The 16,399-nt window shown below is 41.7% G+C and overlaps 1 protein-coding gene across 3 annotated transcripts in view; it reads right to left on the reverse strand.

The window, feature by feature from the left end:
• Positions 1-16,399, reverse strand: part of F8 (coagulation factor VIII) — a 201,637-nt gene that overhangs the window by 48,326 nt on the left and 136,912 nt on the right. For all 3 annotated transcript variants that reach the window (XM_052742782.1, XM_052742780.1, XM_052742786.1), the window contains 3 exons: positions 9,299-9,443; positions 8,699-8,847; positions 7,702-7,878 (listed from right to left, as the gene is read on the reverse strand). In XM_052742782.1, the coding sequence (XP_052598742.1) occupies positions 7,702-7,878; positions 8,699-8,847; positions 9,299-9,443 (471 nt within the window). The remainder of the gene's footprint in view (positions 1-7,701; positions 7,879-8,698; positions 8,848-9,298; positions 9,444-16,399) is intronic.

Consider the following 16,399-nt stretch of genomic DNA (forward strand, 5'->3'; position numbering starts at 1 on the left):
CTTGCTTCCAAGAGGTACTACTACAGGTCTCTGCTCTGGCCCTCCCTATCCTTGACTACCCTTTATCCTGAATACTACTGAAAATGGGTAATGGCTCTGGGGGTTTGGGGACAGAGAGAGGACCCACTTTTGTCCCTATTGTCTATATTTCCAAATAGCTAGATAAAAACAGTTAGGGGATGGCAACCTTGCCTACAGGCAGTAGCAGCAACCTCCCTATTGGCACAGGAGGCCTCTAAGCTCACCTTTGGTCACTCTGTCCTTTCACCAGAGCAGCTCAAGGGTTTCCTATCACACACAAGACTCTGTCTACTTTGTCCCATTCTAAGCTATAACTTTTTCACATTACCCTCCTAGAAAATCCTTATATCTTACTTGATTCCTGCTCTCATCTCAACCTTGCTACCTCATTTACAAGACCACAACCCTCTCATTCTTGCCTAGAATGTGAAACCCTTACCTATAAAACCCCACAACTTTCTATTTCTCCCTTGACATGTCCTGACTATACTTGGTTCATAGGTGGAAGCTTATCTCTTACCTCCACTGGCTCCAGTCAAATGGGCTATGCCACATGTTATGCCCAGATCGTGACCCCCAGAGAGACCACCAAGGATGGGCATACCAGAATGCAAAAGCAAGGTTTATCTTTGTTACAAGTTGCGCGGCAGGGAACTCATCTCAAGCATTCATTGGCCTCAGCACAGTGAGGCAGGAAGGAGTTACTCTTTCTTGGGGAAGTTAGTTTTTATAGGCAAAACCCATAAAATTTCTTAGAGGGGAGGGGGTTAGGATGGGTCCATCCTTGATTGGTCCAGTTTTTCCCAGGCCTGGACTTCGTCTTATTTTACCTTATCTGTTTGCCCTGTCAGGAGTTTTACAGCTCATCTCTGGGATCTGGTCATGTTATCTCTGGAGAGGAGCATCTCGTGGTTAATCGGTTACCACCAGACATCCTGACTTTGTTCTTTTGAAAACATCTGTCTTTACCCTCTCCAGGAAGGGGGAACTGACTCATTTTTAAGATATCTCTTTCCTCAGCTCTTTTGGGTTTCTGGGGAAACTGTGTCTGGGTCTTTTATCTCCAGTGCTGAGATTAAAGGCATGTGCCACCATATTCCCATCCCATTTGGTTTTGAGACAGGATCTCTATAGCCCAAACTGACCTGTGTTATGCCCAGATCGCGTCCCCAAAGAAGCCACTGGAGACTTTAGGTACAGAATGCAAAAGCAAGGTGTATTCTAAGTTTATAAGCCTCGGGAGGGAGGCTTGGCAGGGAGGCTCATTCCAAATCTCTCACACACAGCAGGGAGGTTGGAAGGAGCACTCCCCTTTCTTTGTGAGGCTAGTTCTTAAAGGCACAGACCATGTAATTGATTTTCCATAACCTGCCTCCCTTTTTTAGTCTTTTGGTCGAATATCCTGACGCTGTGTTTTTTAAAGTCCCTGTGGCTGATACCGCCACCTGGGAAAAAGGGGTCTAAGTTCTTATCTACACTTAGGAATCCTGGTTTAAGCTTCTCTTTGTCTGTAGGGGGTAGAGTGGGGGGGTTTACTGACGTTTCACACCATAGTCTCCTTTGACAAAGTTGTAGAATCTATCTCTTTACCACTAGGCACCACTTATCAGAAGACAGAGCTCATAGCCCTAACTAGAGCCCTTACTTTAGCATGAGATAAAACCATCAACATATACACAGATTCTAAATATGCGGTCTACATCCTACACTACCATGCCTCCATTTGGCAGGAGAGGGGATTCCTTACTACCAAGGGTATATCTATTACCAGTGGGCCTCTAATCCTAAAGCTGCTAGAAGCTTCTTATTTTCCCAAGCAGGTGGCTGTTATGGTGACTGTTGAGGTCACCAGGCCCCTTTGAAGGATAGAGCTTTGGGAAATGCTTCCACTGAGAAGCCTGCTAATGAGGTCAGGTAACATCTCTATCTTCCTTCCCCTATTCTCCTCTTGGCTCCTCCAAGCCTAACTCCTATCTACTCTGAGTCTCAATGACAGGTCCTCCAGGATATGGGCACCTGTTATGGGTACTCAGGGCTGACTCCATCTACAGGAAAGGTACTTTCTCCCTGATACTTATGCAAAGCTATTCCTGACAGTTATTCACAAATCCTTTCACAATGGGTCTTGTGCTGTGGGATGTTCTGTATGGCAAATGTGTTGCTAATTAGTCAATAAATAAAACACTGATTGGCCATTGGCTAGGCAGGAAGTGTAGGCGGGACAAGGAGGAGAATAAACCTGGGAAGTGGAAGGCTGAGGCAGAGAGACACTGCCAGCCGCCACGATGAGAAACAGCATGTGAAGATGCCGGTAAGCCATGAGCCATGTGGCAAGGTATAGATTTATAGAAATGGATTAATTTAAGCTGTAAGAACAGTTAGCAAGAAGCCTGCCATGGCCATACAGTTTGTAACCAATAAGTCTCTGTGTTTACTTGGTTGGGTCTGAGCGGCTGAGGGATTGGCAGGTGATAGAGATTTGTCCTGACTGTGGGCCAGGCAGGAAAACTCTAGCTACAGTCTTGATATCTCTACCACTTTCTTCAATCTCTCTTCTTCCATCTCAGCCTTTCTCCCCTTCTTTAGACTATCATCCAGGATTCTATACCTGCACTCAAACATCTACACAGGGGGCCTTTCAACCCCCTCTTCCCTTCAACCCACATAAATTTTGGGGTAATCTTCCAGGGAAGGACTGACAGATGTCACACATATGCCTCCTAACAAGAAACATAGGTATCTTCTTACTACACTTCATCAGGATGGGTAGACATTTTCTCTGCTATAGCTGAGACTGTAGAAGGGTTTGTTTCCATCTCAGATTTAGACTTTCTAGACATATACAATTGGATAACAGCCTGCCATTCATCTCTAAAGTTACTGAGTTAGCCTCAAGGGCCTTAGGGGTACAGTGGCTCTTGCGGGCCACAAGAATATATCATAGAGATTCAGCTGTGTATTAAAGTTATACCTTGACCTGCTAAGGGTCTCTCAAGAGGCAAGCCATTTATTATGAATATTTGGTGCTATCCAGCCTTTAATATTCCAGCTGTCTTCTACTATGAAATTCTTGCGTGGCCAAATATTTTCAGACCTGCTGAACTTCTACGTAACTTCCTTGCTGGAGCCAGTACCTGGATAAGGTCACGAAAGCAAAGACAAGCTGGCCAGAGACGCATAGCTTTGCTTCTTGTGCAAATGAAGCTCAGACCATCATCCCTTTGACCCAAGGCCTAATGGCTCTCCAGAGCAACTGACTGAGAACAAAAGAGGTTTTTATATATTAAGGTGAGAGGTAGAATAACATTCCTGAGGAAGCAGAGAACCGTGTGCTCAGGGAAAGAAAGGGCAGGCATTTTCTGTAGAAACAGACAGAACAGCATGGGAGAGAGAAGAGAGGAAGACAGATGTTCCATAGGGGGTAAGCAGATCTTGGGTAGAGTTTTCTGAGTAGAGGGTAGTGGACATGGAGAATGAGGAAACCGAGGATGAAGATGAGGCTGGTAGCATAGAAGTTTAGTCATGAGCAGGACTATGACCTAGGGAGCTGGACGGAACTGAAGCTATGGAAACAGGATTTCATCCCAGAAAAATAAAGAAGATGAGTATAGAGTTTGTTGTATCTAGAGTTATTTCTGCTTTAAATGCCTAATGAAGCTATAGCTGTATTGATAGGTTTTGTCTTAGAGGAATAAAGTTAACAGACATAAGAGCATAGTGTATGTAGATTTTTTTCCCCTCAGATAACCTATGCTGGATGTAGCTAAACCCCCAGATTCCTGGGTACTCCATAAGTGGCACCTCTGCATTCCCTGCTGTCCTTAGGAAAGGTAGAAAGGGCTAATGGACCTACTAAGACTCATCTATCAAAGCTGTTTTCTGAGCTTCATCTTTTGTGGACTCAACTCCTACCTCTAGTCCTCACTTGCATTCATGTCATGCCCTGAAAACCCTCCTTTCTCAGTCCATTTGAGTTAATGTATGGCAACTCTTTTCTTCTAGGAAATTTACTTCCTCTGGAACCAGCCCCACTTTATGACCATGTACTTTCTCTCATTATCTTAAGACACCTTCTTCAGGAACATGTTGACCATGTCCTCTCTCAGCCTTCTACTGATCTTATCACCTAAACCATTTTACCAGGACACAAGTTTATAAAAAAAACCTTTGCCCACAGGCCCTCAAACCACAATGGATGGGTCCATATCTGGTCATCCTCACCATACTAATTACTGCTAAGCTTCAAGGGATTGCAACTTGGACCCACCTGTCACAGCTCAAATGGCTCTGGATCCCTTTTCTGGTAAGTATTTCTGTCAGTCAAAGGATCCCTAAAACTTAAATTCTCTCTCTTGCCTTCTATGCCTGAGGATTCCTAATATGGGCTCTTCCTACTCTTGCTTGTGTGTGTGGGTCCTTTCTTCCTGGCCTCCTAGGCAGAACAACAAATGTAGAAATGTCAGATATATGCTGTTCAAACTAATAAATACTTGGTTCCTTCCTCTACCTGACTTCCAGCTGCTGCTTGGAGTTTCCTCTGTCTTTCAATTCCAGGCAGCCTATTTCTGTAAACTTGGTAATTATAAGCCTAGCCTTAATTACCATAATAACACCAAATATCTTTGTTTTCTCCAAGACCAAACAAATCCAGCCTTCATGGATGACTCTCCTGGGATGGGTATCCAAATTGGAGGTGTAAGTACCATTAATATGAGCCAGCATGGGGCATATGGCCTCAACAACTCTGTTGTGGGCTGGCACAATGTGTGGTCACCTTCACCATCTGAGATCCTTGGGATAAAAATGGGCCTAGGGGGTTGTGAGACAGATCTACATCTATATGGTAGAGTTTAGACCCTCTCAAAGAGGAATGATAGTTTTTAGATCCCTTGACGAAGCACCAGCCACCCCATAGACAGTATAGTTGAGATTATTAGACAATTTGAATCCACACTGCAGTGCAAGTTGTGTGAGATCTCCCTTTAGACTATTCTAAATGAGTCCCCAAGTCTTCTCTGTACCTATGGAAGTAACAATGGGTCACTTTGTGTAACTTCTTGCCTCCTTTGCATTCCTCTACAATATTCCCTCATGATGGCTGTCATTCTTATACATGTAACTCTAAACTCCATGCTCTGCAACCCTAAACCCATTTTTTCTTCATCACCACCAGTACCTCTTTACTCTTTTGAGACACCAGGTTACCGACGCTTCAACAGCCATTCCAATTCTTGCCGTACAAACATCTCAATTTTGGGAACCATATTTGCCCTAGAGATATGATCTTGCTTTGTAACTTGGCTGGCCTGGAACTCACTATGTGGACCAGGCTGGCCTAGAACTCATAGAAATTCATCTGCCTCTGTCTCCCAAGTACTAGGATTAAAGGTGTGTACTACTATGCCTGGCAAATCTGACATCTCATCATGCTATTTTTTTTTTTTTTTCGAGACAGGGTTTCTCTGTGTAGCTTTGCGCCTTTCCTGGAACTCGCTTTGGAGACCAGGCTGGCCTCGAACTCACAGAGATCCGCCTGGCTCTGCCTCCCGAGTGCTGGGATTAAAGGCGTGCGCCACCACCGCCCGGCTTCATCATGCTATTTTTTCCTGCTTATTTTGACCTTTAATGTTTCTATCTGCTTGCTTTTATTTATATTTGTTGAGTTTATCCTTTTATATTTTTCTTATGCCATTTAGGGAGTCTTATAACCTTTTTCTATAATTGACTGGTTATTCTAGAAAATACAATATGCATTAAATTATCAACATTTAATATTAATCAATACTTTTACCTCCAAGATAATACAAGAATTTTATAATTCTTTATTCTATTTCCCTCCACTATATTTATGCTGTTGTTGTCATATGTTCTAAATAAACTATCAATCCATCATTATAAGTTGGATATCTCAAGTGGTTGTTATAGTAATGGAAAGCTGACATACCACTGCATGGTTAATTCTTGATTTAAAATATATTACAAACTACTACAGATAACATAAATTTATGGCATAGTAAGTGTAAGTAAATTGGTTGCAACTCTGTGGGTTTGGTCCCAGGTTTCGGCACCAACAATATAAGTAAATTGGTTGCAACAACTCTGGGGAAAGGTGTCCTGACTACTTGGGGAGTCAGGCAACACCTTCAGCTGCTTAGGACAACTCTGATGGCTGGAACTGCGAGGAGACAGTTCAGCCCTAGAGGGCGAGGTATCCTAGACACCTCGAGCTGCTCAGATCAACAGCTCTGCCCTGAAGGTGTCCTGGACACCTGGAGCTATTTAGTCCAGCTCTGATGGCTGGAACTGCGAAGAAGCAGCCCAAACCTGGAAGGGAAATTTTTCTGATTTCTGGGGGGAGTCAGGCCTGGAACTGCTTCAGCAGGTAAGGGTATCCTGACTCTTTGGGAAAGTCAAGGTATACCTGGTATGATGGGGGATGTTCTTTCTGCAGGATATAGCAATCCTGCTCCTCTCCTGGAGAGCCTTTACAGCTGAGCTTTGCTCAGCCCCCACTTAATGGGACTTCTTAGCAGAGCTCTGCTTCTTCGGCCTAAGATGTTGCTTCTTTTGCTTCACTATGCAAAAGGGGAAACCCCTGCAGAAATGTATCAATCTCCTCTGGCTCTGGAGAAAGGTGTTACTGTTCAGCTCTCTCTTGCTGTGACCACTGAGAAGATCTCAGCAAAAATCTTCTGTTCAGCTCCTCCTTGCTCTGCTCTTTCAGCTCTCCCTTGTTTTGTTCACTGAGGGATGTCTCAGCAAGGATCTTCTCTACACCACTGAATGAAGATCTTCACACCCAAAACTCTTTTGAGAAAGAGATTTATTTGGGAAGGAGGAGTCCAGGAGAGTAGCTGCCTCTACCAGGGTGGAGAGAACAGCCTTTTTTTTCTAACTGACCAGGCAAGGGCGGTTTACACATGATGTCTTGGGGGTGGAGTCAACCGGGGGTTGACTTGGGGCCCAGGGTTCTACTGTCCTGCTCTGTGATTGGTTGGTTTCACAAGTCAGTTGGCCAGAGGCAGAGATGGCTCTGATCTGACTGAGCCAAACTGTGTTTCTTTCTACCCTGATCTGAGCCATCTTTCCCTAGTTCTGGGCTCCAGGGTCAGGGTGGGTTTCTTTAGCCAGCCCCTTTTCCCTACAGTAAGACCTTGTGTTATGCTTGTAATTGGTATGCTTTGTTGAATTATCTAGAAAATCCAGATCAAGCTTGAAGAATATATGGACCACTAGAGTTAATAAGGTTTAGGAGTCTAGCCTTGCTAGTGAGGATAAGACCATCATTAAGCATTTGTCAATAAACAAAAACAAAAATAAAAACAAAACCCAAACCACAACTCTGTCTTTAGCTTTGATTCTTGCCATCATTCTGTATGAGTAGCATGATGAGCTGTACTTTGTTTTTTCTTTGGAATTTTACTTCCTTGCTTGGAGTCGCTGTGTTCTCTCAGAATATCATTCACAGTGTTCTGTTAATGTAGGTACTTAGTAAATTTTGTCCTGAGAGGGTGGTCATAAATCAGTCTGGTTCTATCTCTAAATGTCAAGAACTAAGACAGGTATTATGTCTTTCATTAGGCCAGGTCTCACTCTGTAACCCAAACTGGCCTTGAACTGAGTGACAGGATTATAGGCTTGAGTCATTATACCCACTGTGCCTTTCTTATGATAATATACCTTTACTTTGCCATTGTGTAAAATGTGAGTCCAGTGATGGCCATCTTGACTGCTGGAGATAAGGAACTCTTTCACAAACATGCTGGTAAAGAGAGATTTCACTCCCTGTGTTATTATTCCAGTGACTTTCATTGTCTTTTGTAAGTCCACTTGCAACCATTCTTTTGGATCATTCACCTGAGGAAAAGATATTGGAATAACATCTCCTTTGTCACTATTTGCTTCCAGAAACCCACAACTCTCTTTTTAACCATACTACAGTACTTATGACCCTACATAATGGTTTGTCTGCCTCCTTTATTTGACTAAGAATCCCGAGGTCCAAATTTTTCCTAATTCTTTTCTTTTTTAATCTTCTCGGGTCACCCACTTAATAGGGGCCTAGTAAGTGCTGAATGAATCTAGGAACCATATCTACTAGAATACAACGTCTGGCAATGTAGTAGCCAAACTATTTAATTCAAAATAGTAATACTCTGGACTTTAAATTTGTTATATTTATTTGTTCTGGTGTGTGTGTGTGTGTGTGTGTGTGTGTGTGTGTGTGTGTGTGTGTGTGTGTGTGCGCGTACTCACGGGCCATAGAGCCTGCGTGGGGGTCTGAGGACAACTTGAAGGAGTTGGTTTCTCTCCTTCCTCTATGTTGATTCCAAGGACTGAACTCAGGTCATCAGGTTTGGTGGCAAGCACCTTTACCTGCTGAGCCATCTCACCAGCTCTGGATTGAATTTTAGTTACCATGACGATTTCACAGATATTAGCCTAGTACCAGATACAGAGATTCTTATTCCAGGTAGTTCATTAATGATCAATTCTTTCTTCAGTGAATGTAAAATCACATGGTATATCATCTAAATGCCTGTGGAGCATTGTTGACCTCCCTAAACATTCTTAGGAACAGTGAACAGAAATACCTATGAAAAACAAGGGCTTCGCCTATTTTCCCAGGCTCTATTGTCTACTTTTATTAGTTAAGTGGTAAATACATTGCTCTTACCTGAGGTCGCCAGGCATTAGTCCTTCCCTGGAGGTGAAGTCGTGCTTGTGAAGGAGACCAACTGGCAAACATATTGGTGAAGTAGGATGAGGCAGTAATTTGTGTATCTGATATTACTTTATTCTCCATTCCCAATGGTATGCTACAACCTCAAAGAAACAAAATTGCAATGTTGCCACATGGGTAGGCTGCAGCCTAGGTTTCACTGGGCTGCCTTCAATCCTTTAGAGATACTGTCATCATAATTTTCAGGCATCAGCTTCTACACAATTTCTGTTATTGCTAAAATGCCCAGATTTTCTGGTCAGTTCTGCTTAGCTATGCTTGATTTTTAATTTCCTTGTTGATAAAAGTATAGAAGATGACTGCTTTTGGAGAACCCTATGGTTAGTATAACTACAGTAACATACTCCTATTTTTTGTTGTTGTTTATTTCAGGACTGTGCTGGGGTTTTGTTTGTTTGTTTGTTTTGTTTTTATGACTGACAGTTCTTTATTCTGTGATAGAAATCCCTCCTCAAACTCAGGATAACTAAAACAGTTATTCTATTCATGGTTGAGAAAGAAAAAGAAAATAATATAGGATGACTTGGCACTTACTGTTTAAATCACAGCCCATCAACTCCATTCGAAGAGTACTGCGGATGCTAGAATGAGTAGGGTGCAAACGGATATACCGAGCAATAATTGGAGGATTAAAACTATTGTGCTTAATCCCAGATGAATCCACATTGCCAAAGAAGACCTATTAGAAGAGATTATCAAAAATATGTGGAAAGTAAATACAAAGCATAAAGAAAGTTGTTCTATTACATTTTCTTTATAAATTTGCCTTTGGCATTTTTTTTCAATATGCTGACTAGCTAGATGGTATACCTGAAGATTTTTTTTAAATGCACCAAGAAGAAGAGTGGAACAAGGTAGTTCAGTGTGGTCTTGGTCAAATGAAATGTTTTTCTACCTTGGGTACCTCACAAAAATTGAGGAGGTCATTAGCACTTTGTAACTCCAGCATAGAGCAATCAGAAAGACAGTGTTTGAATAATTACACTAGTAAGCTGGTGAAATAAGGGATACCTAACTCTCATTTCATGGGAACAACAATTTGGCAGACATTATAGACATCTTGGGTTGCACATGGGAGTCTGAGAAACACTACAGAAGCACCAAACCTAGTATAGATGTTTGATATCAGCCTGCTGCCTGTAATCCTGGCTATACATTCAGAAGCAGACTACCTTTTGTGGACTCAGATCCAACCCCATTCATGTGTAGTCTTAACACTAGCTCTATCCACCCAAGTACCTTGAAAGGGCCATTTTTATCAGTACCTCTAGTAACAGGTATGCTGTGGGATGGTCTGTATGTCAAATGTGTTGCTGATTGGTCAATGAATAAATCACTGATTGGCAGTGGCCAGGCAGGAAGTATAGGCGGGACTAACAGAGAGGAAAGTTGAGAGAACAGGAAGCTGGGAGAGAGGAGACACTGCCAGCCGCCATCAGGACAAGGAAGATGTAAAGTACCGGTAAGCCACAAGCCACGTGGCAAGGTATAGATTAATAGAAATGGATTAATTTAAGCTGTAAGAACAGTTAACAAGAAGCCTGCCACGGCCATACAGTTTGAAACCAATATAAGTGTCTGTGTTTACTTGATCGGGTTTGAGCGGCTTGGGACTGGCGGGTGAGAGAGATTTGTCCTGACTGTGGGCCAGGCAGGAAAACTCTAGCAACACAGGTAGCTATGGTTTAGATGAGTTTTTTCTTAATGTTTTGTGTGTTGGAGGACTGATACTGAGTGTGGCGGTATTGAGGTGTTATGGTAGAGAGGATAAGAATCTAGCCTGCTTAGTCTTAAATTATTCATTTTGATAAAGCAACAGTCTTGGCCTGAGCTACTCACTTTTGAGTGTAAGAACCAAGAGGTAATGAATGACTCTATATCTTGTTTACACAAGTGACACTATTTGACAGAACATTGGGAGGCATAAAATGATAAATAATTTATTTACACCAGTAAATAATATCCCCAAATGTATCAAGTCATATCAGAAACACCATATCAGACCCTATCTAAAAAAAAGAAAAGAAATTATGAAAATTTCGCAGATAAATGGATGGAGTTGGAAGCAATCTTTCTGAGTTGGATAACCTAGATACAGCATGACAACCATCATATTTTTTTAATTTGTGTATTTTAGCTTTGAATCAGATATGTGTATTCTATATGGAATACCCATGGAGGTCAGGAAATTAGTAAGGGGCTATAGAGGGGCTTTCAAGAGAGGGGAAGTAAAACTCACTGGTATATAGGGTTAAAGGGGAATAATGGAACAGGAAGGGTTAAATTTGGGTGGGAGTGGGTAAGGCAGGTTAGGAGGGAATATGGAGAGGTATAAATAACACTAAAGACATTTTGAATAAGTCATATGAAAACCTGCTACTGTAAAAGATACTAAAATATACTTATATGGCGAGAGTTAAAACAGAGTTACCTTATAAAGAGACAGCAATATTCCCACTAGGCAGCAGAGGCTAACAAATCAAAAGCCCTGTGATAGGAATGGGTTACATCTTTTGGATTTCTTGGCCAGTGAGTTTACATAGGCTCCCAAACATTATAGGCTTTTTTCCAATGCTATAAGTTACCCTGCAGAACATTATGGTAAGGCCCTACTGCTGAAGACACCACACACTTCCGTCATAGAACATAGAAAAACCAAGCTGTCACTGACATAAAAGATTTATCCATATTGGCTAGTTTTTATAGTGATGGAATGTCTATACACACTTCCAGGGCAGAAAGGTAATCAACAACCTTACCCAGCTTTGAACCCTGTGAACTACTATAATGACTGGTTTGGTACAATTTTTTTTCACTGGTTTAATAGTGGCATAAATCTTATGAAAGTAATCAACCACTTTCTGCTTTGATCTAAGGCCTGTACCACGTGATGAAACCCATACCTAGTAACATTGTCAGGACAAGAACCTGTTACTGGAGAGGTCATAGGCCCTAGAAGAGAACCCAAATGAATAGTAAGCTAAATGAAAAATATTAAACCAACTCTTCATTACTTATTACTATATCCATAGATCAGTGCATTTGTCAACCCTCATCAGAGAAGCTTCTCTTTAAAGTAGATGGCGATTAACACAAAGACCCACAACTGGCCAAAGTGCAGAGAATAAGAGACTGAAGAATGCTCAGCCCTAAATGGAATATACATACATACATACATACATACTTACATATAATCTCTATCTCTATCTATCTATCTATCTATCTATCTATCTATCTATCTATCTATCTATCTATCATCTATCTACCTATCTATCATCTATCTATTGTGCCCCTCCTCCCAAGCTCAGGGATTTTTGTGGAAGAGGAGGTAGAAAGAGTATAAAAGCCATAGGTGGTGGATGACTGCAAAGAAACAGTATCTTCTGGACACAGCAGGACAGTTACACATATGAACTCTCAGTGGTTTTGTTAATCTGCACAAGACCTACACAAGTTCAAGTCAGACCAAATTTCATCATGGAGAGGGGAGGTAGGCATGAAGTCTCACTCATAGCCAGGGGACTATTTGTAATTGATAGCTGCTGGGAAATAATAATCTAATTTCTTTAAAAGTGTAGCCTAATCCAAGAGACTACCAAAACAACCTATTGCTATTGCCCTTGGTTGTCCCCAGAAGTGGAAGGTAAGTTGCTATTGCTGAATACAACATGCACTTTCAGAAACAGGGCCCAGAGACCCCTAAGCTGGAACTTACCTGAATGTGTCCTACATGAGGACTAGCTTTCATGGTACCAGAAGGCACCATGCAAGCTTCCAAAGGAGGGAGGCAACCAAAAGTGCTACCCAGCTATTATGCCCATGAACTACTTCAGTGACCAAAATGACACAATAACTCTAAGGGTGCAGTAGTGGTATGTATACCTTAATGGTAATTAACAGCTCTCTAATTGGATTTAAGATCTCAACAAGAGGGATACCGTATCCATACTGGAAACTAGCTAACTACTCAGTGCTAGTGAAGTATGGTTATTGGAGCAAGAGAATCTATAACCACTACTTTATTAAACCAGCATAATACCTAACAACAATCTATAAACATTTTTTCTTATACCCACAGATAAGTGTAGTCTTCATCCCTCATCAAGGAAATTTCTCTATGTAACAGATGGAGACCACTATAGAAAACCACAATCAATCAAAATGATATATTGTGTACCCTGATAAGCTTGCCTGAGGATCAGAGGACAGAGCCAGCAACCAGATTAGACATAGAGGTCAGGCCGTGATGGCACACACCCTTAATCCTATCACTAGGAAGGCAGAGATACATCTGGATCTCTGTGAGTTCAAGGCCACACTGGAAACAGAGCCAGGCAGCGGTGGCACACACCTTTAATCCCAGTACTGGGAAGCACACATACCTTTAATCCCAGGAAGTGATGTCTGGGAGGAGAAAGGTATATAAGGTGTGAGGAAACAGGAAACTCACTCTCTTTAAGCTGAGGATTTCATAGAGGTAAGAACTAGTTGCTGGCTGCTCTGCTTCTGTGATCTTTCAGCTTTCACCCTGATATCTTGCTCTGGGTTTGAACAACAAATAAAGGCAGTTTTAAGAGGCAAATTCATAGCACTAAGTACCTCCATCAAAAAAAAAATAGAGTGATTTAATATTAGTAACTTAACAACACACCTGAACACTCTAGAAAAGCAAGAAGAAATAATAAAAAGAGTAGACAGGAAGAAATAACCAAATTCAGGGCTGAAATCAATGAAATAGAAACAGCATCAGGCTCAGTGCCCTGTGGCCTGGGTGGGCAGAAGCCAGTAGGGTGCGGCACCACTACAATGAACAGGTATGAAGCTGAGAAATGGGAGAACAGTAGAATGATTCATGCACTGTGAAGAGAAGTGGAAATAAAGATACAATGGCAGTGAGGAACAGGCTGATATTGGGTGGTTTACCTTGCAAAAAGGAGCTATGTGATGTCCCAGTATGTGCTGCCACTGAAGGCCATGTCTAGGTCTGTGGACCTACTGCAGCTGGGATCTGTTAATGTCTGTGGCCAGTGATGGATGCCTGTGGTCTGGGCTGTCACCTCAGGCCATGTTGGTGTCAGAGGGCCTTGCTGCCTCCAGGGCCATACTGATTTGAGTGGCCTGCGCTGCCACTCAGGGCCATGGTAATGTCTTGACCCAAACTGCAGCAGAGGGCCATGTCTGGGTCCTTGTCCCTATCACAGCAGCTGGGGTCTGTGTTGATGTTTGTGGCCTGTGTTACTACTGGGGGCCATGGGAGAGCTGCCCCATTGGTCTGGGCACCAAAGAACTGGTCCTGACCCTCAGTGGATGCCTCAGTAGGAGAGTTGCCCCGCCTCCTGGGAGAACTGGCCCTGCTCCTCACCTAGGGGGGGGGGGCAGTCCTGGTGGAGACCCAGACTGACCAATTCATCTACTACTCAGGCCCACATCCAGGGCTTTGAATTGGCCCAGCCTAACATCTACCCCATCTATGTCCTGTAGCAGCATATGAAGGGACTGGTCCTTCAGAGCAATACCTGCAGGATCTCTATGATTCAGGTTAACAGCAGGATATCTGAGAGTTTTGGTGTCCAGTATTGATGGTGTAACAGAAGCCAGTGGCCTTGAACCAGACGAACAACTCATTACAATGGACATTTGCAAGTAAAGCTGTTTGGGCAAAAGGGTATAATGCATAACATATTGTAGCTCCCAAAATCACTATGACAAATGAGTATGTGATGGAGAGGTGGGAAAGACAGAGGAGTGAAGTGGATTTTGTTTTTGTTTTTCTCACTGACATGTCCATTCATATTTTAGACAGGGTTTCTCTGTGTAGCCTTGGCTGTCCTGGAACTTGCTCTGTAGGACCAGGCTGGCCTCGAATTCAGAGATTTGCCTGCCTCTGCCTCTCGAGTGCTGGGATTAAAGGTGTGCACCACTACCACCTGGTTTTTCTAAAATTTATTTATTTATTTATTTATTTATTTATTTATTTATTTATATTTTCTCTGGGGGGTTACAAGGATGGCAGGTAGACATGGAAGGACTGGGAAATGAGTGGAATTCTGGTGCATGATGTGAAGTTTGGAAAGAATCAAAATTATGTTAATAAAAAAGAAACAACTAAACAATAGAAAGAATCAATGAAGTGAAAAGTTGGTTCTTTGAGAAAAATCAACAAAATTGGCAAACCTTAAGTCAAATTAACCAAAAGGAGAGGGAAGATACAAATTAATAAAATTAGAGATGAAAATGGATACATCATATCATTCAACAGGAAAATTCAGGGAATCACAAGGACATGCTTTAGAAATTTTTATTTCATCAGACTTGAAAACCTAAAAGAAATGTATTAATTTCTCGATATATATGACTTACCAAAGTTAAATCAAGATGAAATATGCAATTTATACAGATCTATAACCCTTAGTGAAACAGAAACAGTCACTAAAAATCTCCCAACCAAAAAAGCCTAGGGCCAGATGGATTCAGTGTAGAATTCTACCAGATCTTGAAAGATGAATTAACACTAATACTCCTCAAATTTATTCTACAATATAGAAACTGAAGGAACATTTCCAAATTCTTCTTGTAAAGCCAGTATTGCCCTGATACCTAAATCACACAAAAACTTCCCCCACAAAGAACATTTTAGAACAATATCCTTTATGAACAGAGATGCAGAAATTCTCAATAAAATACTTGAAAACAGAATTCAAGAACACAACAACAAGATTATTCACCATGAAAAAATAGGTTTCACCTGCAGATGTAGGGATGACTCAACATATATAAATCAATAAACATAATCTATGGCATAAACAGACTGAAAGACAAAAACCATATGATCATCTCATTGGATGCAGAAAAGGCCTTTGATGAAATACAGCATTTCTTCATGATAAAAATACTCAACACAATAAAGGCAATTCAGAGCAAGCCCACACTCACAGCCAACCTCAACCTAAATGGAAAGAAACTCAAAGGTCTGAGCGGCTGCAGGACTGCAAGGGCTGCGGGAGCCAGGAAGGACCAGGAAAACTTCAGCTACACATTTCCACTAAAATCAGGAACAAGACAAGGTTGTCCATTCTCTCCATACCTATTCAATATAGTATTAGCTTGAGCAATAAGACAACTGAAGGAGATCAAGAGAATACAAATAGGAAAGGAAGAAATAAAAATATCTTTATTTGCAGATCATATGATTTTATACATAAAAGACCTTAATGATTCTACCAAGAAACTTCTATAGCTGATAAACACTCTCCACACAGTACAAATATAAAATTAACACACAAAAATCCATAGCCCTTTTGCTGAATCCCCATTACCCTTTTGGAGGAAGGGGTGGGGGGTGGGTTGGGACAGGAGGTTCGGGGGGGGAGTGGGAGGAGGGATGAGAGGGGGAGCTGTGGTTGGTGTGTAAAATGAATAAAAACATTTTTAAATATAAAAAAATCTATAGCCTTCCTGTACACAAATGATAAATATAATGAGAAAGAAATTATGGAAACTATTTTTCACAATAGCCTCAAAAAATATCATGAGATAACTCTAACCAAGCAAGTAAAAGATTTGTACAATAAGAACTTTAGGACACTGAAGAATGAAACTGAAGACATCTGAAGATGGAAAGATCACCCATGCTAG

This window comes from Peromyscus californicus, unplaced genomic scaffold (assembly GCF_007827085.1).
Source record: "Peromyscus californicus insignis strain IS unplaced genomic scaffold, ASM782708v3 Scaffold_10__1_contigs__length_136768540, whole genome shotgun sequence".
Classification (NCBI taxonomy): Eukaryota; Metazoa; Chordata; class Mammalia; order Rodentia; family Cricetidae; genus Peromyscus; species Peromyscus californicus.